At 38.3% G+C, this 19,892-nt stretch overlaps 1 protein-coding gene across 1 annotated transcript in view; it reads right to left on the bottom strand.

Moving 5' to 3' along the window:
- LOC115429585 (probable E3 ubiquitin-protein ligase HERC1) overlaps positions 1 to 19,892 on the bottom strand; it is a 144,291-nt gene that overhangs the window by 120,550 nt on the left and 3,849 nt on the right. Inside the window, 8 exon segments of the mRNA XM_030149173.1 lie at positions 56 to 183; positions 2,844 to 2,987; positions 3,080 to 3,176; positions 3,324 to 3,422; positions 5,124 to 5,336; positions 7,658 to 7,837; positions 7,937 to 8,032; positions 12,656 to 13,658. Coding sequence (XP_030005033.1) covers positions 56 to 183; positions 2,844 to 2,987; positions 3,080 to 3,176; positions 3,324 to 3,422; positions 5,124 to 5,336; positions 7,658 to 7,837; positions 7,937 to 8,032; positions 12,656 to 13,627 — 1,929 coding nt within the window. The 5' untranslated portion in view covers positions 13,628 to 13,658.

Genomic DNA, 19,892 nt, shown 5'->3' with positions numbered 1-19,892 from the left:
ACAGGTAACTATTTTGACATTGAAAATTCCTTTTCCCCTGAACGCCACACATCACCTGTCCTGCAGAGGTAAGAGCCAGAGACGACTGGCTGCCGGCGCACACTTTTCTGATGATGAATCCATGCAGGGCTTCGATGACCTTAGGCCGATACACGCGGTTGGTGTCTCCATGTCCTAGTTTCCCTGCAGGTGGGGGTTATATGTAGCATGAATAACAGCAGTAGTTTACACAACGTGCTGCCCTACCTCTGATGACAGACCACAAATGATCCTGAGTGTTCCATTTGAAAATACCACACAACACCACACAGAGAGGTAGGCAGATACATCCGTAGGTAGGTACATAGGCTAAGTGCATAAAAGGTGTTAAAATGAGTCTGTATTTATGCAGTTTGTTGTGGTCAGTCTAATGAAGGGGTGGGCCAGTAACGCTACCGTAGGTGCAGAGGGTGTTGTGTGTAGAAGACAGGCCTTATTTACAGTTACAGCTGCACATGAGTGGAACTCTAGTCCTGTAGCAATCAGAGAAATGCATCAAAAACTGGTACCTTAACAACTGGAGCTGCCGCCATTAGACACTTTTTAGTCCTGTCTCTGTTGTATTTTTTAATACATCAAAGTGCCAAGTGTATTTAAATAATTTTGTGTGATGTGTTATTAATTAAACATTTTGTATCCTAAAACTTATATTGTACTCGTCTGTGTTTAGGTATTTTAGATTTATGTTTTAAAAACTGTATGTTTATAGCCTTGTGTTTCCTTTCAGGGTGACAATTCAATATCTGTCCAGGGATTACAGATGAAAAACAGACATTCGGCTAACTCTGGTGCATTTACAGCAATATGAATGAATGTAAAATGCCCCTGTTAATTAAAATAAATAATAATAATTAAAACTAAATAAATAAATAAACTTTTGTCCCTGCATCGGATTTAACTTGCTGCCTCTCCCACGTTTGAGACGTCAAATGATTTTACAATGAAGTTATCATCTAGTTTTTTGGTCTTTCTACAGCAAAAGTTATGATTAGGGGAAAAAATCACAACATTCCACAACTCCCATTAACTGAATCTACAAAATATTTGATCTGGGGAGGTCAAAGTTCAAAGTCACAGCGGACCTTTCTCTACCTTTTGTACACAGATTTCTCTGTGTCCGTCAGTACCTCATGTAAGTATGCAAAATAAATATTTGCTTAAATTTGCATATGCATCAATAGCTCCAAGTGGTCTGAGTTCAAGTTTGGCATGGAGACGAGGCAGAGCAGGAAACATGCATCTCATTCTCTCTGTGGCGTCTCTGATGCGTTTGCTGGTGATGAAATGTCATTCTAGAATATTTAGCTGCTGTCAGGGGTCTACGACGAGTAGAGTGAATGAGCTGATTTTCAAAATTCAAAATTTCATATGTTTTACTATGTTTTAAATGTTTTTCTTTTTCATCTCACCAGCCAATAGAGGGCGCTGTGTCCGGCGTTGTCTTCGTCGTCATCATTAGTAATTTCTTCAAACATCTTCTCTGACTAAACTACTGGTTGGATTCATTTCTAATTTCAGTCTTGCTTCCTTGGGAGAATGTCTACAAAGTCTGTTCATAGTTTTGAGAAATTTTGCTTTTTGAAAAATTACAACTTTGCCTTTACTTATAATAGTCCATATTTTAATGGCTTATAACATGAAAATGGTTACAGATATGAATATGGTTCCTACTGAGCACTGGTAGGAGGTCATATATGGGCTCTCATTTAATTAGTTGAGTCCTCCTCCAGTGACAGTGCCACCCACTTCTACTGGGAGTTTGAGCTCCAGCATCCAGACCACAGGACTGGAACATAGAACAGAACCTGACTACCTCACACATTCAACTGGGGAGTGATTCTCCATAGAAAACGCCGATGACATACAGGGACATTGGTCCTTTTCTTCCATATATGTCCAGGTGTTATTTCCACATGGTGCTGTAAATGACCTTTTGACTACTAGTTTTAAATATAGTGCATTTGGTATTTACAGTCACGGAAAAAAATGATTAGACCACCCTTGTTTTCTTCAGTTTCTTGTTCATGTTAATGTCTGGTCCAACTAAAGGTCCATTTGTTTAGACAAATATAATGATAACGACAAATATATCTCATAAGAGTTTAATTTCAGAGCTGATATCTAGCCATTTTCCATGGTTTTCTTGTTCTTCCATCAGTATCTATGTCACTGTACTGACAAAAACAGTGCTTTTAGGCATTCCATGAGTTCTTTTCTGTCTGTTTTAGTCACATGATACACACAGGAGATAGGACTGGACTGCAGAACCCAGTGTTTTTCAACCTTGGGGTCGGGACCCTGCATGGGGTTGCCTGGAATTCAAATGGGGTCAGCTGAAATTTCTAGTAATTGATTTTTTTTTTTAAATTACTTGTAAAAAATTTGTTTTAATAATTCAATGTATATGTCATTATAACTAAAACACCACACACTTTTCCTAATAAAAATTTAAAAAGCTGCATTATATACATTATATAGCTAAAATGTATGTTTATTTGCAACATAGTATTACAGAATATTACATGATCAAAAACAAATTAATTTTAGCAAAAAAAAGTCTCCATTTTTAATGTCTGGGGTCGCCACAAATTTGTGACGCTAAAATGGGGTCACGAGCCAAAAAAGGTCAGGAACCACCAGGAATCCCCAGTATTTTTGATGACTTCTGATGGTCTAATAATTTCTTTCGCGACTGTATTCATACTGTTTGTTGCAGATTTAATGCCACTGCTACGTCCATGTCAAATAAATGAATCTAAATCTATTCTGTGCTTCAAACAGACTGCGTCCATCTTTCAGTATACCATTGTCCCCGCCACCGAAGGACCATACGGTGCGTCCATCCTGTGCCACAGCGATGGTATGAGAACTGCCGCAGGTCACTTGGCCCACGCCACTGATGTCCTTCACCAAGGTGGGCACGTTTCGACTCTGGCTGTCACTGTGACCTGGACAGACAGGAGCATTCAGCACGGGCTGATAGAATACATACAATAGGAGAGCGTTTCACTTTGAATCTGACTGAGAATACGACGAGTACCGAGTCTGCCAAAGTCGCCTTCTCCCCATGTGTACAGTTCTCCATCGTTAGTCACAGCAGCACTGTGTCTATAACCAGCAGACACACAAACAACCACCTAGCAGAGACATGGACACACACCGCAATATAAGTCAAAGCATTTCATATCATTGATCAAAACCAAAAACGTTTCAACCCATTTTTTCCCCTTAAGACAGTATAAAATTCCATTTTTTTTTTTTTTTAATTTGTTGTTCAGACTTACTTTGCCGACCAGCGGACCTTGTATGATTTTAGGATATTTCTGTGTAGCACTGTTTCCGTGACCTAACTTCCCATATTCTCCGTCACCCCAGCTGAATACCTACGAGGAAAAATGTTGGAAATACTTTTAAGCCTTTATCAGGCAAGTGATTATTTTTGGTAATTTTCCGCACACATTACAAGACAGCAGCAACAACAACAACAACAACAATCTCAGGTCCAATGTGGTCTCCAGGGTCTGTCAGGTCCAATGTGGTCTCCAGGGTCTGTCAGGTCCAATGTGGTCTCCAGGGTCTGTCAGGTCCAATGTGGTCTCCAGCGTCTGTCAGGTCCACCTCTAATGGAACTAATGTAAGGAATGATGTTCAAAGGGGTCATGTGGATGTGGACGGGGGTCTGGACCAGCACACATGGGGGTCTAACGGGACAGGGGTCTGGACCAGCACACATGGGGTCTAATGTTCTAAAAGTGATTTTAAAATGTTCTAAAATATGTGTTCCTTTCACACACATGGCTTTTCTTGTATTTTTTATATATATATTTCTTGGATTTTTTTTTGTTTTGCTACTTATGGATAAGGAACCAAATACGGTAACTTCATTGACCTTGATTTTCTACATAACAATAAAATATTCAGAAAAAATTCACAAAAGTGCCCTAAAAAGGGTTAAAATTTGTCACAAGTATCCAATTTATAATAAGAATATGTGTCTGTAAGGACAAAAAATTACACTGGTTGTTGTACTTTTTTTTTCCATTGTTGTACTGTTTACTGGAATATGTTGAAGTACATTAAGCCCTTTTGTTTATTGTAGAAATTGTTCATTCATACAAAAACCACAGTGCACAGGTCTGACGTCTGCTCTCTTTGGTATATGAGGATTATTCTACTTTTCCACTGCTATCAGATTCTACATAAACTCAGTCTGATAACTGACAGCCTGATGATTGCTTGTCTAATTTCGTTTTCATTTGCTTTTATGTTTTTTGGCTCATGGAAAATCTGCCCTCAGAGATTGTTCAAGTTTATCTCTATCTGCACTTTTACACAACACAGTACTACTATTTTCTGGATCTTCTGTTGGTCTAATGTTCTAAAATGCATGTTCCTTTCACCTTACATGTGTTTTGTTTTGTTTTTTTTGTATTTTTTATATTTACTTCTTGTATTTTTTTCCCCCTTCCTTACGGGCAAGGAACCAAATATGGTAACTTCATTGACCTTGATTTTTTTGGAGAGATAGAGAGAGAGATAGATAGAGAGATAGAGAGATAGATAGAGAGATAGATAGATAGATAGATAGATAGATAGATAGATAGATAGATAGATAGATAGATAGATAGATAGATAGATAGATAGATAGATAGATAGATAGATAGATAGATAGATAGATAGATAGATAGATAGATAGATAGATAGATAGATAGATACATACATACATACATACATACATACATACATACATACATACATACTTCTTGTTTTGTTTTTTTGGTCACTTACCGGCAAGGAACCAAATATGGTAACTTCATTGACCTTGATTTTCAACATAGCAATATATTTTTTTTTTTAAAAATTCACAAAAGTAATGAAGTCTTGTTAAGTCCTCCAATAACACGCTAAGGTTGAAAATTTTAATTTCAGAGTATTTCTATGAGTGAACTATAAGGGTTAAAGAATCCTACCTACATTTTATTGTTTTTATTGTGTGAAGAACCTAAAGTAGTGAACGGTGCCGTCTACAGAACTGTCCTTTTCGAGCCAATCAGTGAACCACAGGAACATCTCCAGCTCCTTACCTCACCCTCTACTGTGATGGCCAAAGTGTGACCATCAGAACCTTTGGACGAGGATACTTTCTTCATGTTTCTGTGCGGCTCCAGCACTAGTTTCTTGGGCATGGACTGGTTATTGGAGTCCCCCAGACCCAGGCGGCCATAGCTGCCTTTTCCACATGCTTTTACTGAACCATCTGCAGATACTGAAAAGGTACAGTACTGACCTGCCTCGATCTAAAAAAAACGACAAAAAAAAAATAGAGAATACAAGTGAGTTTAATATTTAATAACATGAAAAAATGTGTATGATTATGTTTTAGGCCAGGGGTGTCAAACTCATTTCAGTTCAGCAGTCACAAACAGCACAATATGATCTTAAGTAACCAGTAAAGACCAGTAAAACAATAACATAAAAACCTACTAATGACAATTACTAACTTTCCTCTGTGTTCTAGTGTGAAAAAAGTAAAATTACACTGTGAAAATGTTAACATCTACAAACTGTCCTTTAAAAAAATGTGAATGATGTGAACAACCTGAAATTTCTTAAGAAAAATAAGTGTGATTTTAACAGTATTATGTCTCCGCCAAATATTCACACACGTGCATTATAGACTGCAGTGGATCTACAAAGACACAAAATACTTAGAAACAGAAATTATATTGTTAAAATTCCAGTTAGTTTTCTTTCCGGGTAACAGTTTCCCTTTGATCATATTTGTTCAAATTATTTACACTTTTTGTGAAAGGACATTTTGTAACTGTAAACATGTACAGGGTTCCACCAGGTTTCTACAATTTAATTTAAGACTTTGTACGACTACTTAGAATAGAATTTAATGCTCATTTTGCAGCCTACTTCCTTTGCCATAATGGCAAAAATCTGTGACTCCTAGAATTTAGGAAAATGTATTTATTTACTCAAACACCTTGATTCCCACCGTTCCGAGTCATTTCTCACCAGGGGCTGCAATAATTGGTTCCAAATTCTAATATAAACTGTTAGATTGGAATAGGTGGAATTGAGTCGACTAACGTTACTTTCTTTGCAGCTTGGATTCAGAGGTGTAAGAAAATATTGGTTCTGCAATACATCGTGATATTTCATTTCATGATACTGTATCGATATTAAAAAGTACTGTATCAATATTTTTTAGGTATCTATTCAAATGCAGATATGGCGGAGGTTCTTTTTTTTTTTTTTTTTTAGTTTTCTGTTTTATTTATATTTCATATATTATTATTTAACACTGTTTTATTAAATAATGTTTTTTTGAATCCTCCTAAAAGCACTTTTTTCTGTCTGAGAGGCAGATGGGAGTTCCTTTGGAAACTAGAAGAATTAGAAACATTTTGTGATATAACATTAAATCCTGTTCTGATCAAATAAAAACGTGTTTAGTATTTGTACAGATTTCTGGTGTAATTAAATTCTTCCAGTAAATAATCTTTAAAAAAAAAAAAAAAAGCTTTTTTAACAGTATCATGATCGTGATACATCATATCGTGATCCTAGTATTGTGATTTGTATCGTATCACCAGATTCTTGCCGATACACAGCCCTACTTGGACATTTAACAGACACAGTTAAACACAACATAATGAACAAGTTTATGATAAGATAACTTAAGACCAACCATATCAAATTTAATACCTTTATTAAGATTTTTTTATGGTCTTAAATGTAGATTTGTAAATTCAAGACTTTTAAGACTTCTTAAGACCCCGCATGTAGTTTTTGGGCTACTATGGGTCAGACCAACCCACTTGCTTGTGATCAAACTTCACTGTATGAGGCCCCTGAACTAAAATGATTAATATCTTCAGTGTAATTTTTGCATTTCACAAATAGGGCTGTAAGAAAATATCAGTTCTGCAATATATCGCAATATTTAATTTCACAATACTGTATTGATATTAAAAAGTACTGTATGGATATTTTTAGGTATTTATTCAAATGCAGATATTGTGGAGGTTCAGTTTTCTTTTTTGTTTATATCTTATTTGTTCTTATTTCACACTCTTTTATTCAATAATGTTGGTTCCTTTGTTGGATTGAACTCAAATCCTGTTCTGATGTTAGTTGTGAACTAATAGAATCTGAACATTTGAACAGGATCGGAAACTGGAATGTCTGTAAAACAGAATTTCAGTTTGAACACAGTTTGAACATTTGGTGATAGAACATTAGATCCTGTTCTGATTAAATAGAAATGTTGAAGCATTTGTGCAGATTTCTGGTGCAATTAAATTTTTCAAGGAAATAATTTTTTAAAATAAGAAACGAACAAAAAATGGCCTTTTTAACAGTATCATGATATATTGTGACATATCGTATTGTGATTCTAGTATTGTGTTCTGTATCGTATTGCCAGATTCTTGCTGATCCACAACCCTATTCACAAATCTGTTCCATGGACCAGACTGGACCCTTTGGTGGGCCGGTTTTGGACCACAGGCCGCATGTTCCAGGCCATGCAGATCAACACCACACACAGTTATTGTTTTGTTTATTTATGTGGTAGGTATTAGCTTGTCCTCACGAGCAGCCATACCATTTGAGCGTCACTGAAGCCCTGCGTCAGCTTAGGCAAAAGGATTTTCTCCAGCGTTCCCTCTGCCAGCTGATGGCTGCTGTTACTGCCCCAAACATACACCATCACAGCGTCGTTCTCTGTACCAGGAGGAATATCAGTGCTGCACGAGCACAGGCAGTAGGACGCCAGATTACAAATCTGTCAAAGGAAGCAGGGTGAATTCCTTTGTCGGGAAGTTCATTAGGACTTAACGTTACATGATTAAATTAAGTTTCTCTGCGCCCCGCTATGTCTTACCTCCTCAAACAAGCAGAGAGCTGCCTGGGAGAGTCGACAAAGTCCATCTGCATCCTTCTTTAGCACCTGAGTATTGACACTGTCACCACGGATACCCTGGAACAAAAAGCATGTTTATCTACCAACACACAGTGCAAGTCTACCCCAGACCTCAGTGTACTGTGTGTGGATGCACATGAGCAGTAAAAGAATGTGGAGACCTTCGTAGTTTGTTATGTGCTCACTATTTGACAAGCTAGAAGCGTAAAACAGAGCAAGTAAAGCTCACATTTTTTTAAAAACAGTGACCACACAATATGCCACACAACAGGATAAACTCTAGAATGAAAAGAGGTCCAGTGGTTTGTAGTTAGTGACACCTAACTTTGAAGTTACACAAGGAAGCGAAGCCCCTTGTTACAGCTAATATGTGTTTAGTCTGTTCCGGGCTTTTAATTTAAAGGGATATTAACTCAGGGGATTAATGCACTTTAACACTGCATGTCACCTGCTAAAAAACAGGAAAAAAGCAGAGGAATGAGATACTGTAGAAATAGAGTGCAGCTCCATCATAACATGCTCCTTGTGTGTTCCATAAATTCTCACTCTAATGTAAAAAAAAAAGACAAAAACAATCATTTTCATTCGCTTATACTCAAATCAAAACATGTTTTTGAATATTATACTCCATTTTTAAATGTAGATCCTCTAAAATCCCCTAAAATCTGACTTCCTGTGCCTTGAATAAAGCTCCTGGTTAGTAGGATGACTGGTTGCTTTCATCTTCTCTTACACCTTTATAGACCCTAATTGTGTTAGAGGCCTGGGAGACCTCACTAACACTTTCATAATGACACAGTAGTTTTGACAACCCTTTCACATCGTCACGTGTGGAATGTGACAAAGTCAACATGTGCCATCCTGTATGTACAGTCCATGAGCCTGCTGTCAATACCCACCGCTGGCTGTCATTTGGGTGGAAATATTGCAAAGCTGATTAGCCCAAGGTATGACTCAGTATGCATATGTACAGACAGCAGGAATACCCACTCAATCCTAATCCTTACAGTGCACCATCAACCCTCAGTTCAAAAAGGGCTGTTCCAGAGAAGAAGATTTTTACCTCCACCAAGTGTAACGGCGGAGGTTATGTTTTCATCAGGGTCTGTCTGTCTGTCTGTCTGTTAGCAAGTAGGGATGTAACGATTACTGGTATAACCATAAACCGTGGTGAAATTGCAGACCGTTAGTATCACCGTTTAAATTCTAATTATCATGATAACTGTGTTTGATTACCGCACTTGGAAAAATCACGGTACTGCTCATTTCCTGGAGAAGCAACAGCATTCCAGGCATGCATGCCAGTTTACAATGTCTGTCTGTCTGTCTGTCTGTCTGTCTGTCTGTCTATCTATCTCTGAAAAAGAAACTAAAACAACTCAAACTTGATCTGTAAAATGCTCAAACAGCGTCCATAAGGTTCCATCTTTAATGCATATTTGTATGTTTGCTCGTTAATATTTGAATGTTTCTGCAACAGAAAGTACATTGTGCCGATTATTTTATTTGTTTTTTGTTGTTTTTTTTTTTCTTTAAATGCAACTTGGTTAAATTATTTCAGTGTGTGTATCTGTACTTTTTGAAAATTTTGAGCACAATTTCAACAATACCGCGATAATAATGATAACCGTGATAATTTTAGGCACAATAACCGTGATATGAAATTTTCATATCGTTACATCCCTAATAGCAAGATAACTCAACAAGTTATGGATGGATTTGGATGAAATTTTCAGGAAATGTTGATACTGGCACAAGGAGCAAATAATTACATTTTGGTGGTGATCAGGGAGGGGGGGGCTGATCTGCCTTGGCGAAGGTCTGCGCTCTCCGAGTGCTTTTCTAGTTATTTTTTGTATTTGTCTTTGAAAAACACCACCCACAACAGCATACCTCAGTTTTTCACAAATTGAGGGAAGATTCTTGGACTTACAATGCACCAAAGTCGTTTTAAAATCTAAGGGAACCACTGATGCACCCCATGAGGATCAGAGCCTAGCTATAATAGAGGAAATCTACTCTATGGAAAGATTGACTTACTACCCTTACTACAAATCCAGAATCAGATCCGGATCGAAATAATTTCAATCCCTTGTGTTGACATCATCATACAGAAGCTGTATACCAAGTTTGAAGTCAATCAGAACTGGAGTTTCAGAGAAGAAGACGATTGAAATGTTTTCCCCATAAGAGCCCATGTTAAATTTTGTGTCAGTTCCAGATCCAGAAGAAGATCCTGATCAGCATGTGGACATTATGTTTGGGTCATCTCCCCATCAGGGCTGGACTGGAGATATTTACACTGGATATCATTTATATTTACTGAGTTATTGCCTCCATCCACTTCCTATCTCTGATAATGGGGACAGTTTTTAAAGTGGCACCAAATCCAGAATCAGATCCAGATCCAAATAATTTCACTAACTTTTGTCGACATCATCATAAAGAAGCTGTAGACCAAGTTTGAAGTCAATTGGAATTGTAGTTTCAGAGAAGAAGACGACTGAAAATTCTGTAATGGACGACAGACGACGACAGACGACGACAGACGACGACAGACGACGACAGACGACGACAGACGACGACAGACGACGACAGACGACGACAGACGACGACAGACGACGACAGACGACAACGACAGACGACGACAGACGACGACGACGACGGACGCTGCATGACGACAATAGCTTATGACCTGTCAGCCGGTAAGCTAAAAACTAGAAAAGCACTCGGAGAGCGCAGACCTCTGCCAAGGCAGATCAGTGCCCCCCCCGATCACCACCAAAATTTAATCATTTGTTCCTCGTGCCAGTATCAACATTTCCTGAAATTTTCATCCAAATCCATCCATAACTTTTTGAGTTATTTTGCACACAGACAGACAGACAAACAAACAAACCCCTATGAAAACATTACCTCTGCCACGGCGGTAATAAAGTATATTAAAAAAAAAAAAAAATTAAAGGAACCCTCAATTTTCCCCAATAAAAAGCAGAACTTATGTATTTGTAGCGCGCAATCAAAAGTCTTTAGCCACAATCTCGACATGTCAGTGTTCCAAAACCAAATGCTGTAAATATGTAGTGTCACTTGATGTCAGTATAAAGGAACCTGGAAAATCTGTTCACACCAAGTTTATCGTTAACGAAAACTAACGAAATGATGAAAACTAGAATTGTAAAAACATTTTTGTTAACTGAAATGAACAAAAACTATAACTAAAAGGAAAAAACCATAACTAACTGAAATTGCATTGTGTGCTTACAAAACTAACTAAAACGTCTAAAAATTATGACAAAATTCCCTTAATTTTCGTCTTTGTCAATGTCAGATTCATACGAAAGCAATTTATTTCACTCTAGCAATTTTAGCTAGCAGCACCATATGACACTTTCTGGTCCGTCACTTGTGTTCGTTTGTGGTTTCCAGTCGTCTTCTGGTCCCCACTCTACCTGGAAACATGGAGACTAAAGCAGCAGAGTCCTGTCTGGGATTGATTTGAATACGACGACAGAGAAGAAGAGAAAAGAGACCACTGAACTACAGCTAAACTACAACTAAAACTGAGCATTTAGAAAAAAAATGAAAACTAATTAAAACTATCAAACCTGCTCTAAAAACGAAATAAAACGAAATGAATTAGAGAAAAAAAAAGTCAAAACTAAATAAAACTAAATTATAATGAACTAGAAGCACTCGGAGAGCGCAGACCTCCGCCAAGGTTGATCAGTGGCCCCCCCCGTGGGCCCCCCCACCCCCGATCACCACCTAAATTTAATCATTTCTTCTTTATCCCATTTCCAACAAACCCTGAAAATTTCATCAAAATCTGTCCATAACTTTTTGAGTTATGTTGCACACTAACGGACAGACAGACAGACAAACCCTGGCAAAAACATAACCTCCTTGGCGGAGGTAAAAATGCAAAACTTATTCACGGGACTTTAATATCAGTCTTCAAGGTTCATGTTCCCTATAACTTTGTAAATCTATATCTTGGTGATGTCTCAGTACTAGAACAGAGAGAGGATACAAAATTATTACAGCCGCTTTTAGCAGCCAGCAAGTAATCTATTACAAGAAGGTGGTTAAAGCCAACTGCACCAACAATAGAAGAATGATACGAGACCATCTTGCAAATTTTCCAAATGGATAAATGGACTTACTCTATCAGAATCCAGAGGGATACATTTGACCATATTTGGGACAAATGGATTCAGTTTGTATCCTCTAGCCACCCAGAGTTTGTCTCACTCCTCTAAAAATGTCTTCTTTATAATCTGCCTGTCATTATTCTTTGCTTATGTTTCACTTTTGCATAAACATGTGTAATGTTTAAAGAACTCAGAGGTGTTGGAATCTGATTGTTTTTTTTTTAAGTGAGAAATACCAAAACTGTAAGCACTCAGTTCATGTTTTTTTTTCTTTTCTGTTTGACATTTTTGTATGTGTGAAATAAGAAATACAAAAAGGACTCTAATACATATCATACATATGAATGCTAATGCTGAGATATCTTGCTCCTTTTCCAATAAAAACAAAAGAAAAAAAAAGAAAAAACAAAAAAAAAGAAAAATCCAAAACTGTTATAACCTTTGTTCATACTTGGGTCGATACTGAGTTGATGAAAAACAACACAGGCACGATATGACGATCACGTTCAACGATCATGTGACATACCGAATATTGCCTCATTTGGAAAAGCGTTTGATGGATGACATCAAATCCCACGCCGACCGGCTGCCGCGCATTGAACGCAGAGGAGGAAGACAGTGTCGAGGCGGAGGAACACACGGATGCGGCCAAGGCCACCTCCACCCACTCCAGCAGGAACTTCAGGGAGCCTCGCTGCATGGCCAGGCCCAGCAGCAGCTCCAGCGCTAGCCTCCGACCGGTCGAATCTGCGCCGCCGCTTCCGCCGCTCGCCGACGTCTTCTTCAGGAAGTCGGCCACCTGCGCCAAACAGTCCAGCCCCACTGAAGGGATCTTATTCTCGTTGGCCAGAGAAAGCGGCGGCAGGGAGGCCAGCACGGAGGACGCCGTGGCGAGCACGTCGTTGCAAAGCACCGACTCGGGATGGACGGAGGCTGCGTACCTCCAGTTCTGCTGCAGCAACGAGAAGAGCAGACTCAAACCTGTCCTCACGCCCATCTCTATCAAAACATCTGTACCCGACTTGACTTTGGATACTGCGCCCGGCAGACAGGGCTCCGAGGCCAGCACCAGCTGTCCGCCCTCAGCCCCGCCGTCTGTGGACTGGGAGGGCAGCGGCATCCGGAATTTGTCATGATATTTGCTGTGCAGTGCGTAGTAGATCCTTTGAAGGACGACCAGTCTGTGGTGGAGGCCCAGGGTGTAGGAGGTTTGCATCAGCATGCGGTGAGCCAGCCATCGTTGGCTGTGAAGCAGGGATGACAGATACTCTTCCTTCTCTGCCGAGGCGCAGGACTCGCACTCGAAATCTGGCAGGCGAGGGCCGATCAGTTCTTGAACAGGCTGGGCCAGAGTCACCACTTCTTTATTGTGAAGGAGTTTGTTGTAGAGTGTCGCCGCTCCATGCCTCGTGGCGGTCTGGACACTGTCTTCTGCAGCCCAGGAGCTATTGAAATGCTCCTGCCACTTCAGCAACACATGGGTTTGGCAAGGCATCATGTCTGAGCATTATCTATGCTTGGATGTGCACCTGAAAAACAAACAGGGACAAAGCTTACATAGAGCTCTGGGGCAAAAAAACTAAAATTAAGAGACTTCTCCAAAATTTCAGTACACAACTCTACTGAAAATCTAAAGGAGAAAACAACTGATCAAAAATCATCTCTCAAATATAACCGCATAGCCGCTTGCACATTTCTGCAGGGATGTTATAAAGCAAGGGTGTCAAACTCATTTGAGTTCAGGGGCCACATACACACAGCCTAATATGATCTAAAGTGGGCCGGACCAGTAAAATAACAAATATAATAACAGTGTAAGAACTTTCAAGTAAAAAAAGTAAAATTCTGTAATGAAAATGTATAAACAAAGAGAGAAAAATTTGCACTTTTCATTATTTATAGGTTATTCTGATAGTATTTTACCGGTCTGATCCACTTTAGATTGGACTGACCTAAAATGATTCTAACATCTTTGATTGTTAATATCTTCAGTGTAATTTTTGCATTTCACAAATTCATCCCACGGGCCAGACTGAAGCCTTTGGTGGGCCGGGTTTGGCCCCCGGGCCGCATGTTTGACGCCTGTGCTATAAAGCATTCAACAGCAATGTGAGGGACTGATGAGGCATGAAAGTCGTGGTTCAGAATGAGGGTAATTCTGCAAAATATTGACTTCCAAACTCTTCCACAGTAACGACACTGGCATGTGTTGTTTAAAACACAATATGAATGTGTTTTCCCTGGATTAATCAGGGCCTTGAAGCATTTTAGATGTACTGAGACCAATATTTATTATATAAATATTATGTAAATACGCAAACCATTGATTTTTTTCCAGAGTCACATTGGCAGAGTTATAAAAGTCACACACACACACACACACACACACACCTCCCTCACACTTACCATGAGATCACTGTTTTCTCACTTTCGTTCATTTAAATGCAACATTTCCAGCTCACAGAAACGTCCTCATGTCTTATCCTGCCCAGTTAATTCAGTATAAAGGTGTCAGGTTTCCTCCCTGGTGTTGGCACTTTTTCAACAGGCTGTAAATCTGGGCTACTGCCTTTGGCCCAGTGGGATCATTGAAATAGCTCAGCTCAACCTATGATCACAGTGCGACAGCACATTCACACCAATTAGGGGATTCTGTCCTTTAAGCCGCTGTGCTCCATGGAGCTAAAGAGTTCCCTTTGTTTGTCATAATCTGAATGTTCGCTATGCGACATTTACTTGATGTCTGGGGAGCACAGCTGCAGACTGAGCCCACTGAATACTCCTCTGTCCTCACCTGCAGAAGACCCTCCTGACTGCCAGTGTCTGTTTCACCTGTTCTAAGATTTTAGGTAAACTGTGATAAAGCTGCCGAAGCCAAAATGAGGATAAAATACACGGCTCCCTCCTGCATAGGGCTGTGTATCGGCAAGAATCTGGTGATACCATACAAATCACAATACTAGGATCACGATACGATATATCACAATATATCATGATACTGTTAAAAAGGCCACTTTTTGTTTGTTTCTTGTTAAAAAATGATTATATCCCAGAAGAATTGAATTACAGCAGAAATCTGCACAAATACTAAACACATTTTCATTTGATCCCAACAGGATCTAATGTTCTGTCTATCTATCTGTGTTCACACTGAAATTCTGTTTTACAGACATCACAGTTTAACCTCCTCAGACCCAGGAAATGTCAGAAAAGTACCAGCTTTTTTTGTTTTTTATTCAATCAGTGCCTACATTGGAAACATCAGGATGCAACAGTTTTTTCAGATGCAGTTTTTAAAATTTGTATGGAATGTCCTTTGTGGTGGACAGTTTTCTTTTCTTTTTTTATATATAAAGTTGTGAAACTCTTGTCCACAAATGTGGACAGAAAACCCAGAGCTGGGTCTGAGGAGGATAAGATCCTGTTCGAATGTTCAGATTCTATTAGTTCACAACTAACATCAGAACAGGATTTTTGTTCCAACAAAGGAACTCCCATCTGCCTCTCAGACAGAAAAAGTGCTTTAAAGATACTAAATGTTTTGTGTATTTGTAGATCCACTGTGATCTGTAAGATGTACATGTACATGTGTGAATGATAAACTATGGCGTAATATTCTTAAAATTGCACTTATTTTTCTTAAGAATTTTCAGGTTGTTCATATTTGTTCATGTTATGTTCGAGTACAGTTCGTAGATATAAACATTTTCATTATGGAATTTGACTTTTTTCACTCAAAAATATAAGAAAAAACTTTGGAGTTGATATTATTTATCAGTTCTTATCCTATTATTTATATTATTTCACTGGTCTGGCCCACTTTAGATCAGATTAGTCTGTATGTGGAACTGAACTAATGATGTAGAGTTGGTTATTCCTCTCAATGCACTTCAGTCACAATATGCTGAAAGAAACATGTCCACATACACACACAGAGTATGGGATGGTACCACATATTAACTGTGGACATTACCATCTGTGAACACAGAAAAGAGGAAAACACCTGTAAACATAGCAGTTCAACACGGTGGACAATTCTTATTTGCATGTGACTGAAACAGTAATGAAAACATAACTATGAATAGAATTCAATGTCAACAATTAGAGCCTCATAAACCCCCCTAAACCTTACACACTGGAAGCATATAAGGAAAGTAAATGAAGAATAATTTCAGCAGTCTATCGTGGGTTCAACTCACATGACAAAAACTCAACCAATTATATAAAAGAAAAATGGGAGAAGGAGCTCAATGTGGAAATTACAGATGCCGACTGGTTTAATGTGTGTTAGATTCACCAAACAGCCACTAGTTCACAGATCTGGAGGGAGTTCTCCTGGAAAAATCTGGTGCGTTTCTTTATTACACCTAAGAAGAAAAGTCAGCAGCTACACAGACAGCAGAAATGTTGGAGGGAATGTGGAGAATTGGATGTAGATCACACACATGCTTTTCGGAAATGTGGTAAAGTAACTGAGTTTTGGGAAATGGTGTGTAGAGCACTACAACAAGTAATGAGTATGACATTCCACTGTGCTGTGATGGACGGTATTTGTGGAACTGATCTGATGGAAATGTAGTGGGAAACGACATGGACTTGGTTAAGATACTTTTAGCGGTTGTAAAAAAAAAAACTATTACAAGGAACTGGGGAAGAACAGAAGCACCAACACAGGAGCAGTGGACTGAAATTACTGACAGAATATATACAATGGAAACGGTAACTCACAAAATGCGACTACAGGAAACTCAAATGGACCAAAAGTGGAATACATGGACAGTTTCCAGAGCCAAGAATGATGGAAAGACTGGATAAAGGAAATGTGTTGATACAGGTATAATATACCCAAGCAATGTTGGTTTGTTCATATTTTGTTGTGTTGTCAAATAGATGTGTAAAAAATGTCAATAAAAACTTAAGTGAAAAAAATAAATCTTACACCCTGGACCTTTAACAGCCGCTCAGGAACTGAACCTGCTTTCAGACGCAGTCCACAGAGTCTGAGCCTGCGTCAGCTGATCCCCTGCCAGTGTCATTCATTCATATTTTGTGGCCCAGTCGGACTGCAGTTGTCATAGTCATCGTCTCAGTGTTGGTCACCTGATGCTCTGACATATGATTCCCATCCCATGCAAAGACCACTGGGTGTTACCTAACTCACACTGTGTCTGCTCTGCATGTCTAGTCTTCTAAAAAAAAAAAAAACAACACACACACACACACATACACACAAGTAACCTGTTTTTCTATTTAGGACAAACTGCATCACCACAACAAAGACATTAAAGCTGCCTGGCACTGAGCTTTTTGGTTCATTGCACGTCAAATATGGAGGTTAATATACATATCTTCACAGGAGACCCTCGTGACTCTTTCCTTGCCTGAGGCCTGTGGGGCTATATGGTTTCCACTCGGACCAAAAATAACTGCTAGCATTGATATAGTAATGGGCTCCTCAGCCTGACAGTTTTTCTGGTAAGCAGGCAACTTGTCCAGTAACACATCAATAGGGCTGTGTATCGGCAAGAATATGGAGATACGATACAAATCACAATACAAGGATCATGATACGATATTTAACAATATATCATGATACTGTTAAAAGGCAATTTTTTTGTTTGTTTCTTTTTTAAAAATGATTATTTCCTGGAAGAATTGAATTCCAGCATAAATCTGCACAAATACTAAACACATTTGTATTTGATCCCAACAGGGTCTAATGTTCTATCAGCAAATGTTCCAACTGTGTTCAAACTGAAATTCTGTTTTCCAGACATTCCAGTTTCAGATCCTGTTCAAATGTTCAGATTCTATTAGTTCACAACTAACATCAGAACAGGATTTGAGTTCAATCCCAACAAAGGAACTCCCATCTGCCTCTCAGACAGAAAAAAGTGCTTTTAGGAGGATTCAGATAACCATTATTTAATAAAACAGTGTTAAATAATAATAAATAAGATATAAACAATAAAGAAAACCAAAAAACAAAAATGAACCTCCATCATATCTGCATTTGAATAAATACCTAAAAATATCGATACAGTACTGTGAAATGAAATATCGTGATATATCGCAGAACTGATATTTTCTAACACCCCTACACATCGGTAAATAATTGTGCAATAAAAACATTCATGACGTCCACTGAGCTGGATCTGGCAGCTGTTCCCTCCAGACTTCAGAGGTACACTTCAGGTATTTTCATCATCTTGGAGTATTAACTATATTATCCAGTCTAAGAATTCACAAAGGGAATATGCGACACTGAACTGGAGTGTATACAGCACCTGCGACGATGTGAGGGGAAGTTAAATGTCAGAGATATGAAGTGGGAGGAGTGACTGTAAAACTGGGTCACAGTTTTATCCAAACCTCTGTCAGACTGTGTTCAGCCATTAGTCATTTCTGATCCTGCATTCTCACACAACGGTAAAAGATGACAACTCTAATACCTCGTTAAACTAATCATCTGCAGTGGAAAAGTGCTTTTAATTCTACTAAAGCAACGAGAACTTAAAAAAAAAAAACAACTACCTTATCATGCAGTATTATTTTCATTATTAATCAAGTAGTTGAGTTCATCTTAAAGTGTGTAATATTAAGTTAAATCTAGGGATGGAACCATATGAAAATGTCCTATCAGGGATACTGTGACCAAAATTATGACGGTTATCATTATTATCACAATATTGTTGAAATTGTGCTCAAAATGTTCCAAAAGTACTAATACACACACTGAAATAATTTAACCAAGTTGTATTTTGGAAAAAAAATTAAAAAAATAAAAATAAAATAATAGTCCCAGTGTCCCTTCTGTGTCAGAAACATTCCAATATTAACCCTTAGTGGTCTGAGTCTATTTTGTCTGTTTTTCAGTCCTTTTGATTTGGCCTTTATATACTATAGAAACACATGTTTACTATACCCATGTTTGGGATCTGTTTTTTCAGCACAACTTCATCTATATCATCTGTCTATTATTTTTTTCACTTTAACCTACTATAAAAACACAAAAGGTAAAAAAACACACAAAAAATATAAATCTGATTTGAAAAATGTATATAATTTATTGCATAAATAACACACAGATGCTTAACAAACCTTTTCAAAGACTTTAAAAGTGAATATTGGTTCAAATATTAGGTATAGAAAATTAAAATTGTATTAAATTAAACTATACTCAAATATTTGACATAAAAGCAGATCTTTACATAGGCGTTTTCTCCAGAAAAGTGTGGTAATCAAACACAGTTATCATGAGAATTAGAATTTAAACGGTAATACCAACCATCTGCAATTTTACCGCTGTTTATCATTATACTGGTAATGGTTCCATCCCTAGTTAAATCTAGTTGTAAAATGGCAGATTTCACTGCTGTGCCCCATCAGTGGTCTCTCCAAATGCAGAGGACCTTGGTCAGAGCCAGTGTTTGTTTTGTCTGTTCCACACTTTAAGGGGACATTAACTGTGCTCCAGAGCCAAACAGGACACAGTCATGCACCTGGAGAAACACACTTCTCACTCTGTTCTCTCTACAGTTACATCCCCTAAATCCCTGTAAAATCATGTACAAAGCACTTCTGACTGATAAATAAATGTAGGTAGGCCTGCGACAGTTCCTACATCATCACAACTGTCTGAGATAATTGCAGTTATCACTGTTTGCGCTTATAACTGGAAACATCACTATTCCAACTGTGTATTTTCCAGCTATAAATCAATTTCTTGGAATATTTCAGCAATAGCCATGAATGATTAAAAA

This window comes from Sphaeramia orbicularis, chromosome 12 (genome assembly GCF_902148855.1).
Source record: "Sphaeramia orbicularis chromosome 12, fSphaOr1.1, whole genome shotgun sequence".
NCBI classification, from domain to species: Eukaryota; Metazoa; Chordata; class Actinopteri; order Kurtiformes; family Apogonidae; genus Sphaeramia; species Sphaeramia orbicularis.
This window is presented reverse-complemented; position numbering and strand designations above follow the sequence as displayed.